The 12,233-nt window shown below is 39.3% G+C and overlaps 1 protein-coding gene and 1 pseudogene across 1 annotated transcript; one reads left to right on the forward strand and one right to left on the reverse strand.

Moving 5' to 3' along the window:
* Positions 1–49: 49 nt before the first annotated feature.
* LOC115735870 (dual-specificity RNA methyltransferase RlmN) lies at positions 50–3,142 on the reverse strand. Its single transcript, XM_030667298.2, has 9 exons — positions 2,927–3,142; positions 2,659–2,821; positions 2,317–2,427; positions 2,091–2,225; positions 1,902–2,006; positions 1,300–1,469; positions 1,081–1,180; positions 721–983; positions 50–571 (listed from the first exon to the last, which is right to left on the reverse strand). Exons 1-8 carry the CDS (start codon positions 3,016–3,018, stop codon positions 741–743), a joined length of 1,119 nt encoding a protein of 372 aa, XP_030523158.1. The 5' UTR covers positions 3,019–3,142; the 3' UTR covers positions 50–571; positions 721–740.
* Positions 3,143–3,959: 817 nt separating this feature from the next.
* LOC115735767 lies at positions 3,960–11,055 on the forward strand (annotated as a pseudogene).
* The last annotated feature ends 1,178 nt before the right edge of the window (positions 11,056–12,233 follow it).

The following is a 12,233-nucleotide window of genomic DNA, read 5'->3' on the forward strand; positions in this document are numbered from 1 at the left end:
AGCACTGGATGTTGAACTGAACCACAATTTGTTCCCAAAGTATAAATACTTTGCATTAACTCGGTCTTGATCCTTTGATACAATGAGGCAAAACTTCATGACATAATGACCAATCAAATCGATGCATCCACTGAATAAGAAGGCTCAATACAAGGGAACCAAAGAAACAAAAACTAGAAACGAGTAAGAAAATCAATACATCAAGCAAAATGCAAACCCTTCATCTCGATCTTTTCCTCATCATTTGCTGGGAAATGGGGCAAAGTATCAGCAAGAATGGAAAATCCTTTTGTGGCATCGCTTCTCAGCAGAAAGAATGCGAGAGCACATATAAACATTAGCCGGTCAGATCTTCTGCAACTGTGAGTCACATCAGTGACCTGGGGAATTGGGAGTTTCAACTCGTATTAGGTTGTTAAACCATGGTTTGACAACGGGTAAAAGTCTTTACTTGAACAGCTCTGAAATGGGCAACTTCTAATCCTGAATTTGTGAGCCGTCCAACCGATCTACTGTCTGAGAACTTTGTCGGTACTCACTTTGTCCAAGTAAATCCAGTCTCCAATGCTTCCTGAAAATGATAGTCAGATTAACAGTGAGACATATTTTATTTCTTGATGGAAAACCTCACACAATTATGGATTGAATAATCAGGCTTCACTCAACTACAAACTAATTGGATCAGCGCTGAAGAGAAAACTATACTGCATCTTCTCTCACCTCAAACAGATTTGACAAACTCAAAGATGTATATCCTCTATATCAGTTAGGAGCTCCGCATTAACTGAGGATCTCTTGTTGGGAAGATTCACAACCAACTGACCACATGCGCCACTTATATCCTGACCCATTTGCTTACGAACTGTTGTGCGGATGTTATAAGTACCCCTAAGCACTTTCTGGAAAGTTGATACTTTGATATCGCTGCTTGATCTAAAATGACTAATACTGCCGATTGGATTGAAAGGTATCAAGTTCACAACCTGTTTGGAAAGACAAATATGAAGAGAGTGAAGATCAATGCCTGCTGGATGAGAACTAATTAGAATATTCAGATACGCAATCTGATGAATGACATACGACATCAAATGTCTCCAGCAACTTGCCCAGTTGGTGGGCATGCTGATCTTCATCATTTACTCCATTGAGCATTATGTACTCGATAAAGATTTTCTGCTTACTGCATCAAACAAACTACCTTCGGATATTAGTATAAACTCATGTCGAGAAACTTAAATGGGATCAAACAAATTCGTAGCAGCGATTAATCGACAATTTTGGGGTTGCAACCACTGCTACCTGTTCTTTTGATATACTTGCAATGTGTCCATAAGTCTTTCCAGAGGAAAAGCACGAGCGGCAGGCATTATCTGACAACGGATGTCTTGAACTGGCGCATGCAATGATACAGCTAAGTTCACGCCCGGTAGATCATTATGAAGCTTGCTAATAGCATGAGTGACACCAACCTGCGTTAAGTACAGTAAATGCTTTTAGAGTTTCTTCTGGCACAGTCATCTTATGCCTCCAACCACACAATAGTTTTTCAAAGGTTTAGAAATCTATGGGCAACAATAATCTACTAACTACCTACTGATGTTAAAACTTCATTTAAACAATTTAAAATTTTTTACAAAAACTGAAGTAGCACCGCAGGGAAAATATTGAGAAACTTGTATCTCTATCGGAGCAATGAACAATGACAAATGAGGGGACCAAAACCACTCAAGATGTCTTCCCAAATCATTCTAAGAGACGGAAGAGGCAGAGAGTAACAAGCTAAGCAAATTTGCAGAGAATTCTGGACTGGTGAACTGGCACAAGGAATCATCAAGAAATTAACAAGGCATTCATGAGAAGTGGAATTGTAGGGTGTATAACAAGAAAAACGATAATCATACCGTTGACACAGTTATTCTCTTTAGTGACAACTGGAATGGTGACCTGGTCATCACACGGATAGCTTCCACTACTGCAGTATAATTATTCAAAGGTTCTCCCATTCCCTGCCCGGCAAAATTAACAGAAGATTATGATAGATAACACCAGTACCAATGCAAGATTTATCTAGCACGAGGGAAAGTACTAACCATGAATACGACATTCCGTACAGAGGATATATGAGAGGCATGAACCAATTGTTCCACGATTTCTCCAGATGATAAATGGCTTTTGAATCCCATGCTTCCGGTGGCACAGAATTTGCACCCCATTTTGCAACCAACCTAATGCATTACGAGTTAAAGGCATAGAAAATACCTCTTCGTAGAAAAACAAAAAGATTGAAAAAAACATAGCTCAATCACACAAGAATACCTGAGACGATACGCATAGAGTTGACCTGGGACCTCCTGGACGGGGTTTCCCACAATATTTGCCTAGGCGTGTATCGTATGTCATGATCACAGCCTCCACAAAAGCCTCATTCTAGTTACAACAATTTAAACAAAGAATCAACAAAGGCAACCCCAAAATTGCGAGAAGGTTTCCACCTAACAATGATACTGCCCAATGCGGTATTGGCTTATCAAGTTCTCGCCTCTTTGCATTATTTGAACATAGGTAGGGGAGTGACCAGTGAAGCACGACAACGATGCATTGAAATGCGTTGCATCATAGAATCTCTCCAACATCATGACACGAACAAAAACAACAAACCTGTAACTTGATGAGAAGTTTGGTGGTGACTTGGTCGCTAGAATCGACTCGGGAGTGAAGGGTCGAGGTCAAAGGCTTGAACTTTGAATTCAGCAGCGAGTACGCGGCGGAGGGCAACGACGGTATGTCGCTCCACTCGCAGCTAGGGTTTCGCGCCACCCATCTTCACCAAGGGCAATAGACGATCAAGATTATGCTAAACAAGGGTAAAATCAAAGCACCCAAGTCTTAAATTAGAGAGCTTTTCGGAGGAAAGAGAGAAATTTACTTCCAAATGCAGGGGATGAAATGAGAGCTGATTCCGGCCTTGTCGAACTCCGACGTGATTTCGCCAGCGTCGAACACCGAACGATACGCCATTGCAAGGCGTGGACTTCTTGAGCTCCGAGCGTTCCACCTTTACGCCTTTCGATTGGTTTCGCCGGGAGAGCTCGCCGCCGCTTGGCAGATAGTCAGACGGCGGTCGAGACACAAATTATGCGCAAAACAACGTGCGGAATGTCAAAGTAAATGGCTTTCCTTCTTTTCTATCTTTCTGGCGAGAGGGGAAAATAACGGTACAGAAGACCTGACCTTTGGACCGGAAATCGGACCGACCATAACCGATTTCAATATTATGAAATCGAGAATCGATTTATTATGCTTAGTCCGACCTTCAACAAATCTATCAGAGATAATTAAGATTGCACGTACATTTCTCAAGATTTCGCGAATGATGAATTGAACTAATATCCTAATTTTCTTAGTTCCTTAAATATTCAAAATTCACTTAAATTGATTATGACTAATATCTTGTCACCTGAAATATTCAGGATTTACGTTATTCTCTTCTTCTTATCATTCTTCTCTATCGATCAGCAGGTACGAAACGTCTGTCTCTCTCCCTCCCTCGCTCTTGTTTCTGAATGCAGATTTTTGCTCGTCTTTTACTCTCGTTTTGTTCTTTCGCTGTTTGCAGATTGTGTTGTTTCTAAAGATTCAATGTCCTTCCGTTTACTTTCCTTTTTTCCCGAACTGGACTGTCCAAGTCGTAAAATGTCTGAGTGCCGGAGAAAAATCAGTGCGGGTTAAGATCCAGTGGAATTGGATCGAGGTGCATGGCCTGCTATTTGTGCTCTCAGGAGAAACTTTGTAATTCAATTCTCACTTTTTGGAATCCTGATGTTTGAATCTTTTCCGCGTTTTTTACTTTGCTTTCTAAATTTCTTATTTTTCGCGAAGCAGCGAGATTAATTTGTGTTGTTTTGGATGTGTCCGATGATTTATTCAGGGGATTTGGTGGGGGTAGTCTTGCAGATTTGATGGAAAACGCTTCTGCTAATGCTTTCCCTGGTGGTAGAACCAGCGTTCGAATCGTGGTTGCTGGGGACCCTGGCACTGGGAAATCAAGGTTGGTCTGCGCCGCAGCCACTGATTTTTTCCCGGCGGAAGTCCCTCCAGTGTTGCCACCTACGCGTTTGCCCGAAGACTTGAATCCTTATGGTGTGCCGGTTACGATTGTTGACACCTCTTCAAGGTGCTCTATCGCAACAATTCTGCTTAGCTATCGTCGTCATCATGATCATATCATCATCAAGAGTGTCATATATATGTTTGAAAATGGTGTTATGTTAGCTCATTCAATATTTGTTTTCGCATGAATACGAAATCAGAGTGGAGGACAGCGGGAAATTGGTTGAAGAGCTGAGGCGGGCTGATGCTGTGGTTCTTACGTATGCAGTTGATCAGCCTGCCACCCTTGATCGATTGACTACCTTTTGGCTTCTGCAGCTTCGTCAAATAGAGGTTAGGTATTGTAAATTGGCCGTCCCTTTGTTTCTTGATTCCCTGCAATCCATGAGAAAGAATTGCAACTTCCTTCGAAAACTATTACTCTCGATTGCTGAAGTCGAGGATTTTTTCCTTTTTTTCCTTTTTCTTTGGCCGGAAATAGCACTTTCATTCATTCATTCTGGCGAGTTTGAGTCACTGAGCAGAAATCTCTTAAATGTCTTCTTTAGGTAAAAGTCCCGGTTATGGTGGTGGGTTGCAAACTAAATTTGAGAGATGAGCATCCGGAAATTTTCTTGGACGGCGTGATGGCACGAATAATGCATCAATTTCAGGAGATCGAAACTTGTGCCGAATGCTCAACCTACAGACAAATTGAGGTTTTGGTTGAATGATCAGCTCTCTTGTATTAGTTATAGTGGTCTAGTAATGTTCTCTCTGTGTTGAACGTTTTTATCCCTGCAGATCCTGGAGGTTTTCTACTATGCACAAAGGGCTGTTCTTCATCCTATCGGCCCACTACTTGATCAATCGATGCAAACTCTTAAGTCCTCGTTGTGGGAGAGCACTGAAGCGGATTTTCATTCTCTGTGATCATGATCGGGATGGTGCCCTCAGTGACGCAGAGCTAAATGATTTTCAGGTCTCCTTTTGTGCTTTCAACGGTGTATCTTCCTTCTACGGGAGTTCATGTATATTGATTGAGAGACTGTTTTTAAGTGCCAAGAAATTCTGATAGCTCAGCATCATCCCTGGCTATTTCAAGGAAATTTTAGCAAGCGTATATCCTGTTATGTAGTCTTTGGCAGGTGTTCATATCACCTCAGTTCATCTATTTGACAGGTCAAATGTTTTAACGCGCCTCTACTGCCTCCCCAGATAGTAGTGGGAGTCAAGATGGCTCTTCAAGAGGCGTCATTCACAGCTGTCAATGAACGTGGGCTGACATTGACAGGGTTCCTGGCTCTCCATCGGCTGTTCATACAAAAAGGAAGTCCGGAGACAATTTGGACCATTCTAAGGAAGTTTGGTTATGACAGTGATATCAGACTAGCAGAGAACCTAATTCCATGTTCCTTTGAGAGAAGTCCTGATCAGGTACCTATATGTTGGACCTAAATAGTAAAGGAGTTACCGTTGGTTCGTTTGGTTTTTGCCTGCAGCAATACGTTGATGGCTTCTTATTTCATGAGTTTGTTTTAGCGACAATTTTCTTTTTCATTTCTTTAGCCAAAGTGAAACTATTTTTAAGTCACCCGAAGGTACAACTGTTTCGCCCTAGTCTCGTGAAGGTGACATGATGTGATATCTTAGTCCAACGAAAATTTGGAAGACCTTGAATCAGAAAAGTTGGTTGATGATGTCTCGAAAGGTTTTTCAATATTTTTTAGCTAATTCATTTCTCACATTATGCAAAGCGACTTATCAGTCTGGGGCAGTGAATGCTGCATACTCTAAATGTGCATGCAATTATGTGATCACTGTCGATATTGGAAAACACTATACTTAATCTGTTTTGACCTGAAAGTTTTTACTGATCATCCTACTCACCTTTTTCTCTGGAAATCGGAATATCAATCTCCCTTTAAGTTTCCATGGTTGCTGAGGAGCTAGTGGGATGATTGAATGTTTGCACTAAGTTGAAGAAAATGGCATATGTACGCCAAATGGTCAAATTTTCAATGTGTAAAGCTACCTGGAAATTGAGCCTCTCTTCTGCTACAAACAGATAATAATAGTCTCTGTATTTAATTGGCATTACATTCCGGTCAACATTGCCTTTGGTACTGAATGTAAAATAATTTCTACTGATGGCGTTTTAAATAGCATAAAAGTTGTTGCTTATTTCGGTTTTCCTCTGTGTAGAGCTTGGAGCTGACAAATGAAGTTATTGAGCATTTCAAGGTGATATTTGACATATTTGACATGGATGGGAGTATGTCCACTCATGCACATAGACATGGCACCAATTTTGAAAGATTAATTCGTGACATTTTTCTTGTAAAAATGAGGCGATTTTTATTCAAGAAATTAATTACATAAAACGTGATTTGAAATTTATGTTCATAAAGTGGTCAAGAAATTTTTTTATTGAAAATGTGATTCCAATTATTTGCCCCAAAATTTTATTTTGACTCGGAAGAATTTATGCACAAAATGTTATCTTAAGCCCAAAAATTGAAAACTTAACCAAACCATATGTTTTGTGGGGACGGATCAGAGGTGTATGAGATTTGTATGTGATAGCAAAATTTTCAATTGTAAGCTTAAACACTCAAGGTGCTCAATTGATCTTCGCGAATTTTCAACAATGAAATTTCAATTCAAAGAAAGAGGGAGAAATCATACTTACAATGATTGGCAAGATTTTTTGGGTTTTTATGTCAAACACAAAGACATGTAGATAAACTTGTGAGGTTTAGACACCTAAAAAGGTAAGGAAGCTAAGGCTAAATGGTTTCCACTCCGAGTTCTAGAAATGGGTGATTCTATTGCATAACTATCGTTGCATTGGCACCCAATGCATAGTACGAAATGAGCAAAATTGAAAAGTGGATTACTCCTTATTTTTTCCCCATGGAGATTCCATTTTTAATTCCTTATATTGGTTTCCTAAGGGATGCGCCCGGGGTTTTAGGCGCAGGTGTATGTGCAAATGTGTAGTGGCAATACGATGAAAAGCATGCGCAACAATTGATAATCAAAATATCGACTCTAAAAATACTCACATATCATATATTCCCCGCACCCAACTTTCGAAAGGATGTTAACAATCACGTCTCCCCTTATAACTCCCACTTGCAAGAACATTTAACACAAATTAGTGACAAACGTGATTTTCCTCGCTACGTAGACATGCGCTAGAAAATGTAGAACAAGTTAGATACCAACCAATCAGTTAATTACGGTTTAAATCCTCTCAAATCCCCAGTAAAGTTGCCGGTTTATCTCGATAGGGGAAAAATTTCGGGTCCCCCGTGAGGGGGCCCTCGTTTTTCAGGATGTGTCGAGGGCACTTGCTTACATGAAAAAATGTGGTGAGCGGCGAATCGGCGCCAAATTGAGAGAGTCGACCCGGGTGGGTTCGACTATGGGGGTTCAATGTGTTCCGACGGCCTTTCTAAGAGATGAGGGCGCTCTTGGAGCCCCCTTACCCTATGACGAAGGGTTGGCGGCTATTTCGTTTTAGTATTCAAATAGACTTTTGGATTAACAATGATTTCTTAAAAGAAACGATTTTGGAATCGCTACTAACCTTTTTTGGGGGTCGGCTAGAAATCCGATTAAGAATGGGAGATATTCATAATCCCTATGCAACCAGAGATCTAGGATCGAGAATTTGGTTACCCTAGTTTATACTAGAGTCTTTTTTGTTACCGCAAGGAATTAATTGTTATCTAACTTGTGAGCACGCGAGGTTTTACCAGTTTGACTCCTAATCGTGTTTTTATCGACTGCTAAGTGTTCATGCAAATGTTCTTCTAGGTGGATATTTTTCATGGCATTTCTATGTTTAAATGTATTCTAACGTAAAATCATCTAAAGCAAACAAAAGTTTGAAAAGAAAGTGCATGTAAATAATGGACTATTCTAAGGACGAGAAAATAAAGACCCACAACTCGTTAGGGCAATGTACAACCTAATTAAAGAACCTCGAGACTTGATCAGGGGTACAACATATAATGAATTAAAATGGATATCGATTGCGGGCCTCCATTCTTCGGGATGGGCCGTCACTTCGCCTCCCTGGGCCCTATGGTATCGGGCTGAGCACTCATCAATTTATAACAATAGATCACTCAACTAAGTATACATACTCACATTAACAATTATATCAAAATTTGCAAATCACAAAGCAATTCAAATTAGTCAAGGACTGGCCTCAAGGGCTTTTTTTGTATGCACGCATTGCGACTTCACATTAACCCTATTGATTCACTTAAAGATGAGTTGGTTATAATGGGCCCGTGGATTTTTCGTATGTCATGCACCAACCCTAACATTCATCTAACAAACCATATGCAATCGGCCCTAATTAAGTCATGCACTTAGGCTTTTTAGGCCTTTGATATTAAAAAATCAAAACAATATTAGTGAGCCCTAAGAGAATCATTTATGGAATTAAGTTGATTATGTTTAGGCTCGGTTATTAATAAAGATGATGTCCAATTGTAATGGCTCAACCACTCAAGAAAATCTTATGACATTTTGATTAAACTTGATGAGAAACATTTTTTGTATTTTCTAATGCATTGATACAGAAGTCACAAATTTGACCCTATTGTTCAAAAATGTGATCGGATTAGAAATGGTCCAAAAATGCGGAAAAAATAGAAAAATGCATGCAAAAAATCTAAATTTTTTTTGTATGGATAGGAAAATGTGGGGAAAAGTACACTAGAAGTGCCAAAACTTTTGTACAACGTTCACTTGAGTGCCATAACTTTCAAAACGTTCACTTAAGTACCATAACTTTTAAAAATCATGCACTTGAGTGCCATGTTGACGTGGCAGCCGGAAAAGTTACCGTAGACGCCGGAAAGATGACGCGGCACGCGGGAAAAGTTACTATAGCACTCAAGTGAATGATTTTGCTCCGACGTAGCATTCAAGTGAACGATTTTGCTCCGACGTAGCACTCAAGTGAATAATTTTTGAAAGTTATGACACTTAAGTGAACGTTTTGAAAGTTATGGCACTCAAATGAACGTCATACACAAGTTATGGCACTTCTAGTGTACTTTTCCCGGAAAATGTGTTCTTGACGACTTTGGTGTTTTTCACTTTTGCCTAAAAGACCCTCATTTTCGTGTAAAAATCATTAAGGACTTAGTAGAAGACAAGCATTATCTACATAACAGACACCCCTCGGGATTTCACACAAATGAATAATCAAATCTCAATATTATTGTATTAAAATTTTTATTCTACTAAATGAGACCCTAATGAACAACTTTTATACTTTGGGATTTTTCAAAAGAAGACACCAAGCAAGTCATTATCACGACTTAAAATAGACATATGTCACGGGCCGGGAGATTGTGATCGACCCGTGCGGCGACTCGGGCTTCCTTTGAATCGTTGGAGCACCCGAGCTAAGCCTTTTCTTTTTATTCATCGCCTTTCTAACCTGGATCCTGTAGAGAGAGAGAGGATGATCGAGAGAGAGAGGCTGCGGGAAGGAATGCTTTCTATTTCTTTTGTGGATAATCAAATGAGAAGGAGGACTCCCCTTTATATAGGAAGGGACCTCGGATTACAACCGTAGATCTAGATCTCATCTAACGGCCTAGACTTCATCTACCGACTCCCCAACCACCGACAATAAATAGGAAGGTTTTAGAACTTTGCCAAATTACCGACTCGTCCGTCCCCGAAAACCTTCTAGAATATTATAGAAACTAGTAGAAAACCCTAGACAAACCCTAGGGGACCAAGACACAGCAAGTCTTGGGTCATCTCTCGGCCATCTTCACGACCGTTTGGGGCATGAAAACCTCGGCCCGTGTCACATACACAAAACAACATGCTGACTCAAGAACATCAATAGGATAGCATGAAACTATAAATTGTGTTAAATATATCAAACATCCATAAATTTTTTTGTAATTTTTATATGTTATGCATCAAGATGTTCCGAGTGACTATCATATTTTTCATTATGTGAAACGGAGTCCTAAAAAAATCATGAAAAGTCACAAAGCAGTAAATGTAATGTAAAAAAAAAAAAAACACATTTTCGGACCTAAAACAAAGAAAACACAGATTCAAGTCATCATATCATGGGAAACTTTTGATTGACCAAATGATATTCATTTTCATCCCATAATATATCGATTCGCAGATCACGAAATCATCTATAAAAGTCTAGAGTATTATATTGCCTAATTTCACGCTGATCCGAGGCCTTAGGAAGATCATTTAGGAGTTGCACCAAGACAGCGAGTTGCCTTCCATGTGGATGTATATATAATTTCTTCAAAACTCGAGCGGTCTTTAATAGAACACTACAGCTACGAGTGCTTTATTACTCTTTTTGTAATTACGAATTTTGATCACCTTAAGTAACGATAGGAAGCACCGATGCATATGGTTGAATATCAAATCCACTACGGGCACATGGTTGGATATCATATCCATCATTTCAAACACCGCAATGCCCCGATTTACAAATGTATGCAAGTTAGTTGATAGAAGAGATATGTTCACTAAAAGTCCTAAAACTTATCATCAAAGTGCAATTGAGTCCTAAAACTTGCAAAAAATGCAGTCAAATTCTAATACTTGTCAAATTGATTCAATTGAGTCTTTCCATTAACTCCGTCCTACTTGGTTAAAGGAAAATGCTAAAGCAGTATTTCTTAATTATTTATCTATCATATGTGACAAATACACTCGGCCAACTTATTCACATCATCAAAACGATGTGATTTTAGGTACCTTACTTATTTATCACCCAAAATGATATGTCTCTCTTTCAGTCTCCTACCTCTTCTCCCTCATGTAGTTTCTTGTACCACCAAGGCGCAACTTAAGTTTGACAATTTGGCATTGCGCAAGAGTCTCGACGGCGGATCGAGCATCGATGTGAATAAGTTGCTTGAGTATATTTGCCATGTAGGATAGAGAAATGATTAAGAAATGTCACATCGGTGTTTTTCAATAGCCGTGTAGGATGAAATTTACAGAAAAACTTAATTGAATTAATTTGACAAGTTTTAGCATTTTATTGCACTTTGATGATAAGTTTTATGATTTCTATTGAACATATCCCTTAATAGAATCTCGGCAGTAGACTTCATCCAGGAATGACAATACATACCTTAATGAACTCCAAATGACTCAAATTAGGACAATTGTGGAGCATTACGGCAAGAAATCTATATTCTAATTGCAAGTTATGTGTTTTCAACTTTAATTCACCGAGGTCGGAGAAGAATGTGAGAGAATATAAAGATCCGATCTCTCATGTAGAAACTAAATAAGAAAGTACGAAGATAGTAACAAAGTTAAGATTGCCATAAGAAATTAAGAGCTATGAAAAAGGAATATAAGAAAACATTTTCTAATGTAAGTAGATGTACCTCATTCATGTTATCTAAAGTCAAACTTTTCACACTCGAAAGATCCTTCAAGAGTTTATATCTATGGTGAGCATTATGAGGACGACGAGGCCACTCAAATGTGATTTCAATGCAAGCCACTGCTAGGGAAGACGGAGTCGATATTATATGGAAATGGATAAATTGCCCAGTATAAATCAAGGACTTTACACTAGTTTTGTGGATCCCTAAATGGAAGGAACTTTCCAGATCCTCACACATGAGATGTTCAAGTACGTGCAAGCTCAGAAGTTTGGGAATAAAAATACGAACAACCTTGAGCTTTCGCCACTTACGGTGAATGAAACACGGATCTTCAAGCCAAGGGAAAAGGAGAAACTTCTCCAGTGAACTGTCGTCCCCAAAATCGATCAATTCTCCACATAAGAACTAAAGAAGGCAGCCTCAATTCATGGGACATGAACAAAAGTAACTCTATAAGTGCTTCATAGTCAAAGACACAATTGGGCAGTGAAAATTCGATCAATTCTCCACATAAGTGCACATGGAGCTTCTTGACTATGCGATTTATCATGGATAGAATTCAAGTATTGATACAAAGTCTATTAGAAACAGTATCGTAGACGAGGGTAATCCCAATTATCACCTATGGAAAGGAAATGAAACGTGTCATTTCCATCCTCAATTGGACTCGATTTAGGAATGATATACACCCTTTTGCAATGAATGTGGTATCTTTGT

The sequence above is a fragment of the Rhodamnia argentea genome, chromosome 11, assembly GCF_020921035.1.
Source record: "Rhodamnia argentea isolate NSW1041297 chromosome 11, ASM2092103v1, whole genome shotgun sequence".
NCBI lineage: Eukaryota > Viridiplantae > Streptophyta > Magnoliopsida > Myrtales > Myrtaceae > Rhodamnia > Rhodamnia argentea.